Consider the following 21,071-nt stretch of genomic DNA (forward strand, 5'->3'; position numbering starts at 1 on the left):
ACTTTGCTGAAGTTGCTTATCAGTTTGAGAAGATTTGGGGCTGAGACGATGGGGTCTTCTAGATATACAATCATGTCGTCTGCAAATAGAGACAGTTTGACTTCCTCCTTTCCTAATCAAATACCCTTTATTTCTTTTTCTTGCCTGATTGCTCTGGCTAGAACTTCCAATACTAGGTTGAATAGGAGTGGTGAGAGAGGGCATCCTTATCTAGGGCCTGACTTCAAAGGGAATTCTTCCAGCTTTTGCCTGTTCAGTATGATATTGATGGTAGGTTTGTCATATATAGCTTTTATCATTTTATGATACGTTCCATCAATACCTAGTTTATTGAGAGTTTTTAGTATGAAGGGCTGTTGAATTTTATTGAAGACCTTCTCTGCATCTATTGAGATAATCATGTGGTTTTTGTCTTTGGTTCCATTGATGTGATGGATTACATTTATGGATTTGCTTATGTTGAACCAGCCTTGTATCCCCGAGATGAAGCCTACTTGGTCGTGATGGATAAGCTCCTTGATGTGCTGTTGCAATCTGTTTGCCAGTATTTTATTGAAGATTTTTGCATCGGTGTTCATCATGGATATTGGCCTGAAATTTCCTTTTTAGTTGAGTCTCTGCCTGGTTTTGGTATCAGGATGATGTTGGTCTCATAAAATGAGTTAGGGAGGATTCCCTCCTTTTGTATTGTTTGATACAGTTTCAGAAGGAATGGAACCAGCTCCTCTTTGTACGTCTGGTAGAATTCAGCTGTGAACCCGTCTGGACCTGGACTTTTTTTGGTTGGTAGGCTATCGATTGCTGCCTCTACTTCAGTCCTTGTTATTGATCTATTCAGGGTTTTAGCTTCCTCCTGGTTTAGTTTTGGTAGAGTGCAAGTGGCTAGGAATTTATCCATTTCTTCCTGGTTTACTGGTTTATGTGAGTAGAGCTGTTTGTAGTAATCTCTGATGGTAGTTTGTATCTCCGTGGAATCAGTGGCGATATCCCCTTTATCGTTTTTTATTGCATCTATTTGATTCTTCTCCCTTTTCTTTTTTATTAATCTGGCTACTGGTCTATTTTGTTGATCTTTTCAAAAAACCAGCTCCTGGATTTATTGATTTTTTGAAGGGTTTTTTGTGTCTCTATCTCCTTCAGATCGGCTCTGATCATAGTTATCTCTTGCTGCTAGCTTTTGAGTTTTTTTGATCTTGCTCCTTTAGTTCTTTCAATTTTGATTATAGGCTGTCGATTTTAGACCTTTCCTCTCTTCTCTGGTGGGCATTTATTGCAATAAATTTCCCTCTCAATACTGCTTTAAAGGTGTCCCAGAGATTCTTGTAAGTTGTGTCTTCATTCTGGTTGGTTTCAAAGAACATCTTTATTTCTGCCTTCATTTCATTGTTTATCCAGTCAACATTCAGAAGCAAGTTGTTCAGTTTCCAAGTGGTTGTGCTGGTTTGAGTGTGTTTCTTGATCCTGAGTTCTAGTTTGATTGTGCTGTGGTCTGACAGACTGTTTGTTATGATTTCGGTACTTTTGCATTTGCTGAGGAGTGATATGTTTCCAATGATGTGGTCAATTTTATAGTAAGTACAATGTGGTGCTGAGAAAAATGTATATTCTGTGGATTTGGGATGGAGCATTCTGTTTATGTCTATTAGACCCACTTGGTCCAGCTCTGCATTCAAGTCCTGCATATCCTTGTTAATTTTCTGTCTCGTTGATCTGTCTAATATTGACAGTGGAGTATTGAAGTTTCCCACTGTTATTGTGTGGGAGCCTAAATCTCGTTTTAGGTCATTGAGAACTTGCTTTATGTATCTGGATGCTCCTGTGTTGGGGGCGTATATATTTAGGATAGTTAGCTCTTCCTGTTGGATTGATCCTTTTACCAATATTTAATGGCCTTCTTTGTCTCTTTTGATCTTTGTTGGTTTGAAAGACTTACTTTCTTAAGTTATTGCCTAGAATTGACACTATGTGAGACTTTAAAATGTCATAGATACTCCATAGGCCAAACATTGCTAATATATTTTTCTTAAAGTGATATTTCATAAAAAAAATCATGAGTTATGCAATGAGAACCCTTTAAGCCCTTAGCCCAAGCTTCCAGGCTAAATGTGATTACAGAATAAGATGAAATTTAACTTTGGTACAGAGCATTTTATAGCCCCAAATTATATTTCCAGTTATATTCATTAGCATTTCTACTAATAAACTCCCAACTTAAATAGAATTGAGCTCAAAGTTTTAATAATGTATTCCCTTCCTTCTGTCTATATTTAGTTATTATGGGAATACAACATGGCTTCTCTAAATTTGGGGTTCTTAAAGGATCACCTCCTTTAGCTCAATTACTTGTATTGCTTTTCCCCAGTAGCTGAAAAGTAGTTAAGTTTGCTTTGATCGTGATTTTCAGGTGTGTGAGGTTTTTTTGTTGTTGGTTGGCTTTTTGGTTTTTGATTATTTAGAAATAAAGACTGATTCGAAATTATAGTTAGTATGATTAATTAGGAAGAAACAGATTTTTTCTTGTAGAACAGATAATTCTGGAATTTAGTTTACGTCTATTGACATGTAAACTAAATTCCTGTATTAAGTTGGGTATACTGTGGTCCCAAAAGTAGTCACTGAGTTAAATGCGTATGACAAAAACTTCATGATAGCAAACTGTCTCCTTTAGCTACTAAATTTATGGTTTATCACTTTTGTTTTCTTGATTTCAATAAAGAATTGTCAGTTTTAGATGCTTATTAGAAGTAATAAGAAATACTGGTAGGCTTACATAGAATTAGTGAAGTTTTAATTGTTTACCAAAATTGTACATTTCATGTGCTAACAAGTAATCAAAGACATGTGAAACTTACTTTGTGGGTTTTTTTTATGCAGACATTTCATGGTTTCTAGCCATTTCTTATTCTTAAGCTTTACCTAGGGATATCCTCTATTCGGCTCTTCTTTTAGTGTAGCATATTTGAGTTGACATTTTAGAACTGAAAATTTAAAATTCTGCATCTGAATTTCTCAGTTTTGACGTGTACTCACCTCTGGGTTTTTCCTAGGTTGTTTCTAGATGAAGATTGGTGATTGGGCAGAAGGTAACTATAGAAACCAGCATCTGGATTGAGCTTTCAACACCACTCTACAAGCTACCACCATGGTATAAACCTAACCATAGTCAGTGTTCCAAAAAGCCTGAATTTTGTTGAGAATGGTATGTTTACTAAAGGATGATTTGAACCAGACAGAGCTAACATACTCGTTTGATCCTATGAAGTTCAGTTTTGGAATAATCAACAATGATTTTCATACTCCTTAAGCCTCTTGCTCAAAGGAAATCTTTAATTGGGTATGTAAGCAAACACGACAGAGTTCTGGATGGATCCATGCTGGGAGGTTGGGAGTGGGCTAGACCCTACAGATTGTTCCAGGGAAGGAGCTTCTACCCTCTCAGGTGAACTGGAGGGCTGAAGAAGATAGTGGGTTCATCAAGGGTATATTTAGTAGCTAATAACTTGTTTTTGTCATTTATATCTTTTTTTTTTCTAACTTGTATTGCTCTGTCCTAATACAGTATGAAGGAATTTATTTCTTTCTTTGTGTAATTTCTTTCACTTTTCTTTAACCAAAACTGCCCCAAGCTCACAGCAACAGCACAGCTAGGCAACTCCTTTTGTACTCAACTGGTTTTTTTGTTTGTTTGTTTGTTTGTTTGTTTTTGTTTTTATTGCCTTCTACTTGTTTCTTCCATCCCTCTTGGTCACGACCATTGGGAATTCTCAGTAACCAGAGTAAGTTTTGAGAGTAAGTAAGATGCTTTTTCACCAGATACCTTCAATCTTCTATAGCTTGAAAGAAACACTGTTCTAGGGACCTCCCTTACCATCTTTTACTGTCATACAACAGATTTTGTTCCTATCCTTTCATACCTGCTGCTGACTCTGCTAGTTCACCAACAGAAACTTTTGCAGAGAAGCTCACTGAAAGTCTACAGCCAGTGCAAGATAATCCTAGCCTACTCTTTCAGGGTACTTCATTTCAGGGGTTCTTTCTGTAGATGCTTTCCTTATATACATTGATCAGGTCACACCAGCTCTGAGAAATTCCCAGAATTCTCAGAGCTGCTGTAGAAATAGTACAGCATTAAACAAATTGCCAGAGTTTGCAAATCTTTTAAATGGAAATGGTGGTTATAAGGGCTGAGACTGTACGTAAGTGTTCAGTATAAGCACTCAATAATTGGAAGTCACTATGAGGCCCTGTATACTTACCACATCTCACCATGCAGTGGTACTGGCAGCCCCTTCCCTGTAAAGAGTGGGAGAAGTTGCCTAATCTTGCAGTATTTTATACACCCTTAAATTGAACTTGAAATTTAGCAAGAAAGAGAACATTTATTGTACGTCTCAGTCTTTGACTAATTGTATCAGTGACTCTTAGCAATCCTGTAAGAGAGATCTTACCCTTATCTCCATATAAGGAAACAAAGCTTAGAAAATAAATTGTATACTTGATTAATGGAATGGAAAATAGCAAGCTTTGAGAGGACGTTATAATAGTGGTTAGTCAACAGTGTATGTGGACTGTGATTTCTAAGTCCTCTTCTGATGAAACTATGAGCTGCCCAAAAGCCTTTTAAAGTTTCTCCTAATTCTTAATGAAGATAGCGTTACAAATTATAGTATATAATACCCATTTGTGTTTTCTAATAATTTGATAAATATGAAGAAAATTAGCTTGGTTTTTATTTTCACACAAATGACAACTGTAGGTGAATATCAACGCCATATAATTACGTATTTGCAGTTTATTTGTGTCAGATAATCAAGGCAAAATGAAATGTGATTTATATTCACAGATCTGAAGAAATAAGCCAATTAGCTCACTCGATTGGGTCATAATTCTGACGAGGTCAAGGCCACAGGTTCTATGCCTGTGCAGACCAGTATCATACCTAGAGTCCTTCCTGCTACAAACTGTCCCTAACCTTATCTAGTTATCTTATTAACGACTGTCTTTAGGATTTGGTTGAATGAGTGGCACAGAAGAAAACACCTCCTTGTATAGAAAATTCAAAGAACATACTCTGATCAGCGGTATGTTGACTTATTCTTGGACCAATTTTGGCTCTTTATAAGATATTAACTACTACCCATAATTAGTTTTATTTGTCAAAATATTCAAACCTTAATTTGAATCCTTATACAGCAATGCCATTTTCAAACCTGTTGACTATTCCTGAATAAATGCAGTGCTTACCTGCTTTAGAGAGAAAAACAACACCATCATTAGATATAGTGGCCTCTGAAATTAACTCAGCATTTTATTGCAGTGTTAAATGAAGATGTGCATAAGAATATAGATATATTTAACTTGTCACATTAAGTTTAAAACATGAAAATACAAGTGCTTTTATTGTTTTGTGAGGCTCTGCAGTGCATCTGAACCTCGTAATTACCTAATCTGTCTTGATTAGAAGGAGCCCTTATGGAGTGAGACAGTGCATGGATGATCATTTTTAAAACTTGTCTATTTACAGCTTTCAATGGGAGTTGTAAAAATTACTGTCTGCTTTCGTTTTTCATTTTCTGTATACAACTAACAAGCCAGAAATAATGTGCTGGTTCAGAAGAATTGAAGGTCAGTTTAAAATGCCAGCACCTATTGTTTACTGTGGAAAGCGAGGCTGGCAAATCATTTCAAACACTGGGAGCTATGTAAATTGTGAGGAAGGGAGGGAGGTTCTTAACTGCACCATCAAATTAGAGAAAGCCATGATACCTACCTTTGGTATTAACAAGGGGAGCCAGACTTGATTTTATAATACGTCATCATCTGTTATCATGATAGTCTCAGATACTTACATGGCTTCTATACTCAGAGAGAATAAGTTAAACCAATAGGGCACTGGCAGGCAAAATTTTATAACAAAGGTTTAGAAAAATTCCATTAAGCATTCCTTTATTTAGGGCAATAGACAAACATGTCTTCAGCATTAACCAGAGCAGTATTTCAATTAACTACCAGTTTTCGTATATGAGATCTTACATGAACTGGAAGTTTTCAAAGAACCTGGTATATAGGGAAATGACATGCAAGATGTTCTCAGAAGTGATACCAGAACCCCTGCAGGGGGCCAGAGGGAGGCCAATGGCTGGGCTCCCAGCCTGATGTCTATGTTCCAAAAACTACATTTCTATGTGTTTTATATATAGGGGTTTTTAAATGTCTAAAGTACTTATTAAACTATATTTTTCAACAAAAATAAATGCTACTAAAATATTTCAATATTTTAACAAAACTCTTCTAAGTAGCACTTAAACCTTTTTTACTTAGAATTCTTTGGAGTTATTATTGTAACCATTAGTTATAACCATCATCATTATTGTGGGAAAATCAGCAGTCACAGCAGTGCATTATCTTCCAGTGGGGTTTAAAATAATTACCTGATATAAACCTGTTTTATTCTATTTGGACTTGCTAATTGTTTTTGTTCAGGCAGGATAATTGAGACTTTGTTGACATTCTTTGAAAATTTGATTGTTACTAGGCTACTGCCTCATTGTGCACTTTTCGCCTGGCAAGATTGTAAGGAAATAAAATTTTTTCAAGTGCACACTGACACAAAATGGAAATGGGAAACTACCCCAAATCTTTTAAAATGAAAAACCCTCAAGAGAAAAACATATCAGACCCAACCACTACTTAGGCAGGGCAAATGATGAATGCAAATCACAGACTTGCTTTTTCTTCTGCCACAAATGTCAGAAACGCTTGGCATCTGAGTGCATTGCATTTTTTTTCCCCTCTTCTGAACAGCTCAACTTGGAAAGGTCAACATACCCCTTTGGGAAAAATCTTTTCTTATAAATTGGAATGTTTGCACACATAACTGTAGGAAATGTTTAACATTTGCTTTGATAAGACAGCAATTTGTTCAACAGAGTGGAATTGTTCTTTTTTTTTTTCCATTTCCTTCTTGTTTTTACATCACAGGCACCCAAATCACTGAAAGCAACATTGAGGCACTTTTTTCTATGGGATTAGATCATGCTGTCCACAAAACCAGCCAACGTCTTGGGCTTCCGAAAGGCAAAAATGTTCCATCTTTTATTTACTCCAAGGGACTCATTTGTGAGAGACTGTTCTGAGTAAAAGCAGTAATTTTCCACAGACTACACATGCTGAAACCAGAAAAAGGGAAGAGAATGAGGGTGATGGGATGTCCAGTGTCTCCAATGAGTTATGTTGTTTGAATCTTTTGGTTTATGTAAAGAAGGATATAGGACATTAATACAACGAAGCTATTTCTTATTGGTGATCAGCTGCATCCAATTTGACAATCAACAAATACTTGCTGTGTGTGGAGAATTCTTTCTAACGAGAGCCTATCCTTTCTCTCCAACTTGAATTGATGGAGAATAACGCCGAATTTGTGTAGTTATATTTGTTTCTATGGAAACAGATACCCAAAACAGACTTATAATTTTTTTTTAAGTAAAAATGCTTTTAGCAATGGCTTAAAATAAAACGAGGAGGGACTTTAAGGAAGATACCAGTATCTAGGTATTGATCTGGGCTGGAGTACAAGAAGGGACCCGAGTTAGCATGGCTCATTATTTTGGGACACTTCTGATTATTCACCTCCAGAAATAGTTTCCCTTCCATTTCAAACAAATCCTTCTACTGCTGACTAGAGCTGCACGATGTGTAAATACAAATGTATGTGCTTGAGACACGTGTATTCCAATAGAAGTGTCCTATCAGAGGCAAATCATCTGCTCACACACATATTCCCATGCCCTGCATCCTATTTCTTCTTTTCAAGGGCTCTCCTTCTTCAATTAATTTATATTTTTTTTCTTATTTTTCCCTCCTATGTCATTAATTTGTTTCTCTTCATTGGCCCAATCAGAAAAGCATACAAACATGTTCTATCTCTTCTCAATATGGAAAAATTAACCTTTGACCTCATATCTCCTTTTAACTACCATGCATTTTTCTATTCTCCTTCATTGTAAAACTTAATAAATTCAGCAGCACATATTTCTTTCCACTGTCTCTCTTCCATTCACTCTTCAACCTGCTCCAATTGGCCTTCCATCCCCATTTCTCCAAAGAATGATCTTGACATAGTCACTAAGACCTTGCTGTCAAAACCAGTGACTATGTAACTATTCTCATATTATTCAATCTCTTGGTGGGATTTCAACACAAATTGACTGCTCCATTCTTGAATCACTGTCTTCCCTTGGTTTTTAAGCTACTAGTCACCTAGTTTTTCTCCTACATTTTGGGCTGCCATTTCTCTGGCTGTTTTGTTGGTTCTTCATCCTCTACCTCTATCTAAATGTAAAATTACCTCAAAAGTCCATTTTTGACCTTTTTTCCTTCTCTTTACTCTTCCTGGATGACCTCATTTGCTCCCATGGCTTTAATTACCATGCAAATGCTGAAAAGGTTCAATTTTATAACTTTAGTCCTGACAGCTCTCTTGATTTTCACATTTACATATGCAGTTACTCTTGATATCTCCACATATTTTAATAGACATCTCAATTTTATTTTCCTAAACCTGTTTCTCTTGAACTCTGCATTCTGAGCAAATAGGGCCACCATTTATCCAATTGCTCAAGCCAAAAACCGGAGTCACCCTTGTTTTTTTCTTTTCCTTGCTCCACATTTAATCCATCAGCAAATCATATTAATTGTATCTTCAAGCTGTTTCAAATTAATCTCTGTATCTACTTCCACCTCCAAATTTTTATCACCTTTCATCTGGACATTACAATAGGCCCCTAAATGGTGTCACTGAATAAACTAAAACCTCTACCGTGGTTTATGTGACCCCATATGAACCAACTTCTTGTTTACTCCAACTTTCTTCGTTCTTCTCACTCTGCTCCAGCCACACTGACCTCCAGAATACTCCTGTCAAATGCTAAGCTCTTTCTATCTAATGGTCTTTGCCTTTGTTCTTGCAACATTTTGCCTCATATCTTAACATAACTGATTCTTTTTCATCCATTCCCACCAATGTTATTTCTTCAGAGATGTGTTCTTTATTTTCACCTCTGCCATACATGGTCAAAACCTTATTTCCTTGGAGGCACTCACCACGATCTGAAACCATCTTTTGCTTATTTGTTGGCATGTTGTGGCCTTCACAGATACAGAATGTAAGCTCCTTGAGGACAGAAACCTTGTCTGTCTCTTTCTTGTCTCTTTCACTATTTAAGACCCATCCTGGAAAGTGCCTAGTTAGCATCTGAGTAGCTGGTAAGTATTGGCTGGATTAATTCATTCATTCAACAGCAATTTTTAGACTTCCCACTATATGCCAGGTACTGTACTCAGTTCTTTTTAAATTTTATTTTTAGAAAATTAAAATATTTAAAAAAAAATTTTGGGTACCCAGTAGGTGTCTATATAGGGCCCATGAGATATTTTGGTACAGGCATGCAATGTGTGTGTTATAATCACATCATGGAAGATGGGGTAGCCATCCCCTCAAGTATCCTTTGTGTTAAAAACAATTCAATTATACTCTTTTAGTTATTTTAACATGTGCAGTTAAATTATTATTGATTATAGGTTCCCTGTTGTGCTATCAAATACTAAGTCTTATTGTTTCTTTCATTTGTTCTAGGTTCTTGGCATACATCTGTGAACCAAACAGAACACGGATCCATGCCCTTATGGAGTTAATATACAGTATGGAAGATGGGTGATAATCAAGGCATTGTAAAAAAAAAAAAAAAAAAAAAAGTGGTATGTTTAAAGGTGATAAAGACTATGGAAGAAGAGAAGAGTTTCTGGATGAGAACTTAGGGTATTCTCCAGGTCTCTTCTCTTTGTGTGGTAAAGTAGAAAAGGCTTTTGCAAACACTTGAAATCATGGCTTCTGGAGATGAGCTCTGAGATCCTGAACATTTTTTCTCTTTGAGGCTTAGCTCCCTTATATGTGTAAAATGCTAATCTCAAAATTTTGGTGTAAGCACCAAATGAATATAGATCAAATACCTTCTTATCCCTTCCGAGCCACCAGCCCTCATCCTCATTCTGGGGAAGGAAGCTATATGGCACTACTATATTCTCCCTCTCCTGCACACTCTTAAGCATGCCTAAGAGAAATCAACCCAATGTTCCTGAAAACCTTCAAGATGTACTTACTGCATAAACATGTGGACAAACAAGTGGGTGGGTATTTAAGAGCAAACAAAGCTACTTTTATTCAGAAATGATGCTTTTTAAGTAAGGGTAGGAAATTTTCACCTTTTTTTAATAAGTCTTTTTCCCTCTTTCTCATTTATTTCAATTCTTACAGACCCTACTGATAAAGTGTAAGATTTGCTATTTATTGTTTTCCTTATACATAGAAGTAAAATCACAGAAATAATTATTTTATAGGAGGATAAAACATTTATTTAAATGGAAACACTAATCTTTATTTTCATCATGCTGAAGTGTGTGGTTACAATTTCCAATAAAACACTATATATAATAAGCAAAAAAATAAGTTAGTACATTGTAAACTTACTTACACACAGTTTCATCAATTAACAGTTTAAGAACACACAAGCCATTTAAGACTTTGGAGCTACATTTAGCAAAAAATTGCAAACACTCAAATCTTATTAACCCCAAGTAAGACACTAAAGAGCTATTCAAGACTTCTTCAAACCAATTACACAAATACATGTTTATTTTTGGTTACAGTCCCCTGCTATGCACAAGACCATTGGAATGCTGGAACAATTACACATTTTAAAACGGCACAAAGCAAAGCAAGGAGATAACATGCCAGCCTTAGAGAAGCTGTCTTGAAAGTGCAAACTGCTTTTTCTCTTCCTGAACCACTAGGATAAGAACGGGTACCTCAGACGACACGGCAGGGTCATGAGCATGCTTTCTACACTGCACTGGTGGGACATTTACTGGAACCAGGTCTCCATGCCTTTGAAGATACCTCTGGTTTTAAACAGTGAACAGGCTTCAACTAAATATAGTGCAAATCAAATACCGAGGAGCAAAACAACAGAATAGAGACCGTCACAGATCGACCTCCTGTTTCTCTACCTGGCACAACCCACATGGGACACATTGGCACACGGTAACAACAACTTCTATTTAGGTTTTGATGTGGAAGGCAGTGCGGCGGAGTGAATGCAGGGCAACCACGCAGCAGCCTCTGAGCAAGGCCCCGATGTTATAGACAGGATCCGTTCCCCCTCTCTGAGTACTGAATGCCCACAGAACCGTGGGGACCACGGGGGCAGCCACAGCCAGGAAATCCACCAGGAAGCTGCTGCTCCAGTACTGCCTCATGACGCCCCCGTGAGCCAGTGGGATGACCCCATCCAACCTCTCTTCCACGCAGGCTGCAAAATCCAGCTCTCTCATGAGGCGGTTTGCATGAACTTCCGCATCTACCTTGGCATACGGGGTCTCCACGGGAGACAAAAGGATGGCTGAGTTTGGATTTCTTGGAGTTAAATCGATCACCAAGGCAGGGAGGGACTCTGGGAAGCTCTCCATCGAGTCTGGCTCAGACTCATCAGGGGATGCCAAGCTTGATGGACAGGGGTCCTGGAGCTTCTGCAGCACATTCTGAATGAGCTCCGAGATGGCAGGGCTGTAAGGCACCACGTCGGTCTGGACGGCTCGTTCCACCACCACACTGCCCTCCTCCTGACCCACCACCATGGGCAGCAGCTCCAGGACGTTAGCCCCAGGGGTGGAATGCACAAGCTCCAGGTCACCAGATTCTGTGGTGGTGGCTGTCACCATCTCATCTAACAAATCTGTGCCGTCGGCTATGCTATCTCCCACCAGCAGCTCCCTGTCAGCCCCTTCCCCCATGACCTGCTCTTCCAGGGATAACCCATCTGCCATTGTGTCAAGAGGTGGGTTGAGGTTTAAGCTCTTCTCTGGGGAATCACATGGAAAGTCTAGGCACAGTTCATCCCTCAGAGAGCCACTGTGTGCCATCTCCATGCTCTGAAGGAGAGACTCCAACTTCTTGTTTTGGATGTTTATGTCCACAAAATATTTCTGAATGCCTTTATCTTTATCAGCCAAGCTGCTCCGCATGGTTTCGATGACCTGTTTGAGCTGTTTAATCTCTTTCCTGGCTTCTTTGAGTGCCAACTGGGCCTCTACTCGGTGGCACTCCTCCTCAATCCAGTCCTCTCGCATGCGGGCCAGCTGGGACTTAAGCTCCATGATTTCACTTTCCCTAGAGTGCCAAGAAAAGCATGGTTAATAAAAAAAATAAATAAATAACTTTGATTTGGGCAACAGGCAGTTCTGGCAAAGAGCCAAGAGCTCATACTCTTCCACTTGAAATATAGATGTGAAATCAGTTTTGAATGCAGGGAACTCAAGAGAATACAGCACAACTTGAGAAAACATTCCAGCCTAAACTTAAAGAAGCAGTGCATTTTCTCTTTGGCAGAGATTAGCCATGAACTTTCTCTTTAATTGTAAAATAGCTAAAGTAATAATAGTAATCAGAATCAGAATCAAAATAGCTACCACAATTTCCTTTTTTTTTTTTTCAGTACTCATTATGGGTCAGACATTGCCCAAAGTGCGTCACAAGTCTTCTACTCAATCCTTAATATTTGAAACTTTATGATTAGAACAACTTAGCATCTCTTAGCCTGTTTTTATCTCCATAGCCTACCTGTTCCTAATGTCTATAGTTTGTGGAGGAAAAGGCCAGTTCACTTTTAATTACCTATCAAAGACAGAAGGTAGACTGGTAAGTTTTTGCCTTGCTAAATTGTTCTGATGGTATTCCAATGATAAACATTTTGGAAATCATAAAATGCTACAGTGGCAGGGACTTTACATATTGACAACTGCTTATTCGATCTCCTCTCAGGATAATACTGAATTCATCCTACATGAAGGAGAATCTATCCTAATTTTTAGATCCTTCACAGGACAACCTATTTCAAGATATTTGTATATAAATTCTTTCCTACATATAAGTTTTTCATAGTCAGTCCTTACATTCTCAGTGGACAGGAAGTCCGAGTAGTCAGGATCCTCATATATATAAAGAAACCTCAATATTGTTCTTTAAGTTTAGGCTAGAATATTTTCCCAAGATTTGCTAAATTCTCATTTCTTCCTCCCTTGAGTGCTCAAATCCTCCCATGAACTCCTCAAACCACAGACCAAACACTTCCAGACTCAGGGTTTGACTCACCCCAGAAGGGAGTTTGGGTCTCAGTTCTATTTCAGACAGATGAGGAACCAAATTAATTTGGAAGATGAAAAATGTCCTTTCCTCATAGTCTGTGCCCTTATCTGCCCACAGTTTTAGCAACCAAGGTCATTGAGTTTTCTCCATATCTTTGTGGCGGCAGAGGAGGAGGTTTGAGCTGATCAGGTAGCTAACCCAGACTCTTAGAGAATGTGAATGCCACCTTCAACCTGAACTCGCAGCTACACTGGTCAGAGCTTTTCTGGTCTGTTCCAAAATGTTCCAGGGGAAAATCATCAAGCAGAAAAACTGGCCTGCTGCCAAGATGTCAAAGGTCTTCTCTCCAAGATAAGATCTCTTAAGCATGGGCTTTTTTTTTTTTTTTTCAACCTTAACACTTGGCCAAGAACAATGAGTCCCTTCCTTCAGCACAAAAATAGCATGCAGGAATCACAATGCACATAGATATCCATTCATGCACGAATATAAACAGGGCTTAATTGGTCCATGGTGTGTGACCACTGTGGAAGAAAAGGCCAGTTCACTTTTAATTACCTATTCTGCTGGAAGTATGGGATTGTTCCTGCACGTGTTTTTGCCATTTAAAAATAGTCATGCACACACCCAATTATTCACCTCAAAGCTGTACACACTGGGAAAACAACAACAACAACAACAACAACAAAAGGATCCCCTCTGGCCGGGCACGGTGGCTCACGCCTGTAAATCCCAGCACTTTGGGAGGCCGAGGCGGGTGGATCACGAGGTCAAGAGATCGAGACCATCCTGGTCAACATGGTGAAACCCCGTCTCTACTAAAAATACAAAAAATCAGCTGGGCATGGTGGTGCGTGTCTGTAATCCCAGCTACTCAGGAGGCTGAGGCAGGAGAATTGCCTGAACCCAGGAGGCAGAGGTTGTGGTGAGCCGAGATCGTGCCATTGCACTCCAGCCTGGGTAACAAGAGCAAAACTCCGTCTCAAAAAAAAAAAAAAGGATCCCCTCTAACCTACAGGCCTCCCTGAACTCCTGCAACAGTCAAATCACACAGAATTATGAAATGGCTCTTTTCAGAGGCTGATTTTAAAAATTTGACAAAAACTGAATACAATCACTTTTTCTTTTCTTTCTGTAGTTCGGGTTCATATTTCATTTTATGGAAAAAGCAGCTGTCGCAAACCCCACTGTGCAAGGAAGGTAGGTTCACCTTTCATGGAGTCGGCGCTCAGATTCCTTCAGCTTGGTCTTTAGGTGTCTCACTGTAACCTCTTTCTGCTGCAGAGGAGTCAAATACTGCTCTGGGTTTGGGGGTCTGACACCATGATTTTCACCGCAAGACATGTACCTTCCAGAACGCCTGAAACAAAGTAATGAAATGTTACTTTTTGCCATTTCCTTTTCTATAAAAAGAAAAGTAACACACAGTGTTATCAAATGAATGCTGTGCCCTTCAGAATTCATATGTTTAAATTCTTACCCCAATATGATGGCATTAGGAGGTGAGGACTTTGGGAAGTAACATAAAAGGAACCCCAGAGAGCTTTCTAGCTTTTATTTTCCACCGTGAGGATACAATAAGAGGTCAGCAGTCTGCAGCCCAGAAGACAATCCTCCCCAGAACCAGATCTTGCTGGCACCCTGATGTCAGACCTAAGCCTGCAGTATATAGCCCATGGTTCTTGAAAGATTTGGACCAAAGTCTAGGGCATTTTGTTAAAGCCACCCACATTGAGCCAGACACAGTTAACAGCTTGAGAAGGAATGGCAGCTGTGTGCTGGGGTCTTAAACCTCAATAACAGGTGACCTCACTTCAGAAGGTGAGCTGTAATAGAACTGCCGATCTTAAGACTGTTAATTACTTTGAAGATTGAGGCGGGTATTTGTGAATTTATGGTGAGAATAGGGACAGTGGAGGAGGAGAATTTTCTATGGCTTAGGAATGTTCTCATACAAAATAATGCACAATTGTCCAGGTGCCAGAGCTGTCAGTTCAGAGTAACATGTGGCACAATGGGTGGGGGTCTGGGCTGGGCCCGGGCAGAAGAGAAGCAAGCAAGCAAGATGACCTAACTTTCTGTACAGTGTGCCACTGCCTAAAGATCCTGATGGCTATTTGCTGAATGCAAGTTGTTCTAAAATCAGTCTCTGCTGTGAGTATGCCTGTTTGGAGGAAATGGAAAGGTCCTTCTGAAGGGAAGAAGTTTCTACCTCTACTTAACTCTCCCCAGTGTGTTTTATAAGAGAGCTCAATGTTTTACAAAACAGCCCTTGCTGGAATCTTGACCCCTCTCAGGGCTGGCTGGGAGCTGGGAATCCCTGTTGTAAGAGAGCTGACTGACAAGAACAGGGCTGCCCAGCGGGAAGAAGGCCGGAGGAGGAAGGTGACCAGCTCCCTCTGACCCTGAACCCAGTCCCAGCCATTGTGCTGCCAGCTCCCTGAGCACCTGCCTGCCTCCAGGATCATCTGTGTCCATGCCCACCATCCAGTCCTCCTGTCGTGGTGTCCTTGGAAATGCAGTTCCTTCTTTCTACTCCACACTCCCCACAGCCTCATATGAATTAACGTCTTACTTGCTCTTCAGACTTCACTTCCGTTTCACTTTCTCAGGGAGGCCTCCTCTGATTGCTCCCGACTGAGTTGGATCCCACTCCCCACTTTTCACACACCTCTGTAGCAACAGGTGCCTACAGAATCATCTTAAGTTGTTTTTGTTTGTTTTTTTGAGATGGAGTCTTGCTCTGTTGCCCAGGCTGGAGTGCACTGGCATGATCTTGGCTCACTGGAACCTCTGCCTTGTCTGCTGGATTTAAGCAATTCTCCTGTCTCAGCCTCCTGCTGCCTCTGTGTTATTTTCTCTCCCTATCCAGGAACTGCTTGGACTGTTGCGCCTTGTTAGAAACTGTGGTTTGTGCTATTTCTGCAGCAGCCCTTGAAAAATCAGCCGAATGTGGGAAAGGAAAGCACATTGTCTTGTAGAATCAGGCAAGGGATCAAGAGTTGTCTAATTTTTTGCTTTTCTTTTTTAAAGAACAGCTTACCAAGTAGGACAAACTAAGATGAATGAATTAGGTGAGCAGGACTCACCTCATGATGGGGCTACAGTCGCTTCCTTTGTAGGAGCCTGAGTTGCTGCTGCTTGGGGAAGAAGGTGCATAACTGGGATGGATATTGACGGGGCTCAGCTGATTCCTGCACAGCATGGATAGAAGGTCCTTTTCCCGCGGAGATGATGGGCTGCTGCCAGGCTTGTGTGACGAAGCTCCATTACTCCGCCCATGAGGACCTCGACTGGGAGAAAAGCATGAAAAATGTTAAAATCCTTGGGGCTACAGATGCCCAAGGGCTAATGTCTTACTCCCTAAATCTAAGGAAATCCAATTTATAGAGTTGAAAGGGGCAATACAATTATTTGTGTAGACTGTCCTCAGGAGTAGCCTTCTTCCCACCTGGCTGGTATTTTCTCTCCCTGTGTCAACAGCACAAGCAACCTCTCCCTCTGTTGTTCTTTCAAATAGTTTCTGACCATAAAGCTTGTTTTGGATTACACCCAATAGCCTGCTAAGAACATACACAATGTAGAATATTGACTTAGCCCAGGTTTATTTTGGAGGCTGTTTTCAAGATATGGTTTTTGTTCTAGTCCACCTGTTTCAGTTTAGAAGCATTTGCGTTTGGTTCATGTCAGGGTAAGAAAATTAAGGCGGTTCATTTGGAGGATGGGGGAAGGTGGTAGCCCATAAAGGAGGAGAAGAAAATAGGGCAGATAAACAGAACACACATAAATGTACAGTCTGTAATTTTGATCACTTAAAAAATATTTTTTCATTTTTTTCTAGCCCCAATGACTTAAGACAACCTTTGTCATCTAATTGTTGAAATGCTATAACAGCCCGCCTTGGTTCTCCTGCCTCTTGCCCTGCTCCCTCCAGTAGAAGGTTGGCCTGTGGCTGGAGTGGTCTTTCAACATGGAATCTGATTCACTGTCCTCCTCAAATCCTTTTGATGGTTCCCCACTGCCTCCAGAACAAAGGCCAGCCTCCGTGAGATGGTTCACAAGGTCCAATCCCACCACTCCACCACTCCTCCCTCCTCCCTCTGTACTACAGCATTCCAAATGACTTACTGAAGGATCCATGCTTGACCATCCGTAGGTTTTTGAACTAATAATCTCTGCTAGAATGTTCTCCTGCTCCCTTCCCTAAGCTCCTGGACACCAGGATACTTCCTACTTTGAGACTGATGGGGACTTACTCTACAGAGCTTTCTCTGAATTCTTCCTTCCCTAGGCTGTGTAGGAGCACCTTTTAATGCTCCCTAAAATTTGGTGCAAATTTCCACCACTGGACTTATCACATGGCATCACAACTGCATACTTACTTGTCCTTCCTGCTAGACTAGGCCATCCTTGGGGGCAGAAACACAGCCTGTTATTTCTACCCTCCTACTTTTGATACATGGTAAGTGTTCCCTAAAGGACTGCTAAATAAATAAACCAGGTGTGAGTCACTGGAACTGCCACTTAGTAGGAACTTAGGCAAGTGAGCCACTTAACATAAGGATCAACACACACACACACACACACACACACACACACACACACACACCCCTTTCCTACCTTCCCCACAGAATTGATGTGAAAATTAAATCAAAGAATGCATGTGAGTGCATTCTACAAGCTATTAAGTGTAACTCAACTATAGAGTATTATTAGAGGATAAACTTGTTCAAACCTCATCTGTTGCAGAGATTTGGTACCCACTAGTGTAAGGAAGCATCTTGAGAATGTTAAAATTACTTAAACAGAATAAAAGTTCTATGTCACGAATATTACTCAATGGCAAAACAAAAAAGAGAGAGAAAACAAGATATCTTTCATATAGTAGTATTGCTTCCTGACAATCCTTTCTTTGCACAGCTGTATCCAACTGACATCTTAATGAGAAATGTGTGTAAATGTGAATGCGAGTGTGCATGGGGTTATACTTGGCTTTGAAATCATGATTACTTATTTACAATCAAATATAATTTCAACTGGCTGTCAACCTAGCAAATCAGACATATACAAAATGTAACCAAGTTCTAAAGTGAAAGTTCTTTCCTTTTGAAATCATCCAAATGAATGTCGCTCTTCTCTTCGTGAGAAGAGGACACTTTACACAGAACAGATGGGCTGATGGCTTTCTGACAAACGAAATTCAGCAGCCTGTGGTAGAAAGAACTTCATGAGGAGCTGAAAGGAACATGTACCCCGGTGTGCATTTTCTTTTCCATGCTTCACTTTTAAGTCTGGCACCAACCAGACTATTTTTTAATCTGATTTTGAGAAATATGGAGGATTAACTATTACAGGCTAGGTGGGAATATAAAGAGCTGTCCCATATTTTGACTTGGAGAATTTTATTCCAGGTTAACTTCCACTGAGGACCTTCTGTGACCCTAGCACTATTTTCTATGCTCTCTGAATATTGTTCAGGAAATAAATTATAAGACTATTTATAATAGCTAACTTTATTTTTTGAGACAAAGTCTCACTCTGTCACCAGGCTGGAATGCAGTGATGCAATCTTGGCTCACTATAACCTCTGCCTCCTGGATTCAAGCGATTCTGCTGCCTCAGCCTCCCAAGTAGCTGGAACTACAGGTGCGTGCCACCAAGCCCAGCTAATTTTCTATTTTTAGTAGAGATGGGGTTTCACCATGTTGTCCAGGATGGTCTCGATCTCTTGACCTCGTGATCCACCAGCCTTGGCCTCCCAAAGTGCTGGGATTATAGGTGTGAGCCACCACACACGGCCTGTAAGAGCTAACTTTTCAAAAAGCAACATGCTTAAAAATATCAGTTCTCTTCATTTAATAGTTCAAATGCTAACATATGTAGGTGCAAACTCATTATAGGCATTGATGGTAAACATTTTCAAAGGGGAAGCTGAGATTCCATGTTTGTCATGCCATGTACTGGCAAACCCAATGCTGTTCTCTTCAGCCCAACCGAGATCCTTTTGTCTGGTGGACAAGAAGAATGCAGTCCACAAAGAAGAGAGAAAATTCTGCTAACCCTGCACCCTTCTACAAACCTGAATACAGTAACTGGAAGGTTAGAGAAAAAGAAGAGTGAAGGTGAAACCTCATGAGTGACCTGGGTGAATTTCTATTCTCTGACCATTGGCTCTGGACTTCAGGTAATGTTATTATCACCATCATCATCATCATCACCTTCACCATGATCTAGGGTTGAATTGTGTCACCCTCTGCAAATTGATATGTTGAAGTCCTAACTCCCAGTACCACAGAATGACAGCGCTTTTAAAAAGTGATTAAGTTAAACTGAGGCAGTTAGGGTGGGCCCTAATCCAATATAACCAGTGTCCTTATAAAAAGAAGGAAGTTGAACAGACATAAACAGAGGGAAGATGATGTAGAGACAGAGGGAGAAGATGGCCACTACAAGCCAAGGAGAGGAGCCTCAGAAGACAACAACCCTGCAGACATCTTGGTATCAGACTTCCTGTCTCCAGAACTGTGAGTAAATATATTTCTGTTGCTTAGGCCATCCAGTCTGTGGTACTGCATTACGGAGCCCTAGAAGACTAATATAATCACTGCCACCATGATTACCACCATAACCAGCAGCAGCGGCAGTAGCAGCAACAGTACCACATCTCTTAGTATTACATTCACCCCTACTGACAAAAACCACCTTTTACCAACCCTTTCACTAAGTTCTAGGCACCATGTCAAGCACTCACATATATCATCTCATTTAACTCTGTGGAGTAGGATGCTATTATTATCCCATATCCCAAAACAGGAAACTGAGGCTTGGGGTCACACACCTGACAAATAATGGAGGCTAACCTCAATCTCAGGTCTGTCTGACTCCAAATCCCAAGGGTTTTCTTCTCCGTCTTATTTCTATCTTCCAAACAGATTAGTGTTTTAATTTAAGAAAGATAATTACTTAGAAATGTCAGCAGAGTTGGCCTTCTGTGAGACAAGATAATCTGTAAGCCTTTCAACTTTTGTTTAAAAATAGCTTGTCAAAAATATTCTCATCAACTCCACCTGTTCCTCACATCTCGTATCGCTTGACCAATCTTCCTGTTAGCCTTCCTTCAGGAAGCTAATTCTCCACAGAGAAAATTCATTCACTACAGGGGGAACCAGCCAATTGAAAGAATGACAAGATACTACAGAGTTTGGCAGGGATATCTGGCTACTCTAGAGGATCTGCACTCCATGCATAGTCCTCCAGAACATGAAATTTACATGAAATGCCTGAGATAGTCCATGACGAAAATCTACTGATAGTACTCTGTGTTGGGTGAGATTCTTTTATTTATTTATTTATTGAGACGAAGTCTTTCTCTCTTGCCCAGGACTGCAGTGCGGTGGTGTGATCTCAGCTCACCACAACCTCCGCCTCCCAGGTTTAAGCCATTCTCCTGCCTCAGACTCCCAAGTACATGGGATAACAGGCAACCACTTACACACCCGGCTACTTGTGTGTGTGTGTGTGTGTGTGTGTGTGTGTGTGTATTTTTAGTAGAGACCAGGTTTCACCATTTTGGCCAGGCTGGTCTCAAACTCCTGACCTCAAGCAATCTGCTCGCCTCGGCCTCCTAAAGTGCTGGGATTACAGGTGTGAGCCACTGTGCCCAGCCAAGATTCTTTTAAAAACTGAAGATAATAGATAGAACATTGCCATTTTCAATTTTCCATCTATTAATTTTTGTTAAACCTTTGAAGTCTATTGTTGCTTGGCTACAACAGATACTAATATAAGCATTCGTCTGATTTGCATATAATTATATTTAGCTATTTTATGTTTAATATATCAATTTTAGGTCACTTAAAGAAACCATGAATTC

At 40.0% G+C, this 21,071-nt stretch overlaps 1 protein-coding gene across 9 annotated transcripts in view; it reads right to left on the minus strand.

Moving 5' to 3' along the window:
- Positions 1–10,383: 10,383 nt before the first annotated feature.
- Positions 10,384–21,071, minus strand: part of SYBU (syntabulin) — a 113,803-nt gene continuing 103,115 nt past the window's right edge. For 8 of the 9 annotated variants that reach the window (XM_037732706.1, XM_017512242.2, XM_017512239.2 and 5 more), the window contains 3 exons: positions 16,288–16,491; positions 14,409–14,558; positions 10,384–12,223 (listed from right to left, as the gene is read on the minus strand). In XM_037732706.1, coding sequence (XP_037588634.1) covers positions 11,116–12,223; positions 14,409–14,558; positions 16,288–16,491 — 1,462 coding nt within the window. In that variant the 3' untranslated portion in view covers positions 10,384–11,115. The remainder of the gene's footprint in view (positions 12,224–14,408; positions 14,559–16,287; positions 16,492–21,071) is intronic. The other variant, XM_017512244.2, reaches the window with a different exon arrangement.

The sequence above is a fragment of the Cebus imitator genome, unplaced genomic scaffold, assembly GCF_001604975.1.
Source record: "Cebus imitator isolate Cc_AM_T3 unplaced genomic scaffold, Cebus_imitator-1.0 Scaffold465, whole genome shotgun sequence".
Classification (NCBI taxonomy): Eukaryota; Metazoa; Chordata; class Mammalia; order Primates; family Cebidae; genus Cebus; species Cebus imitator.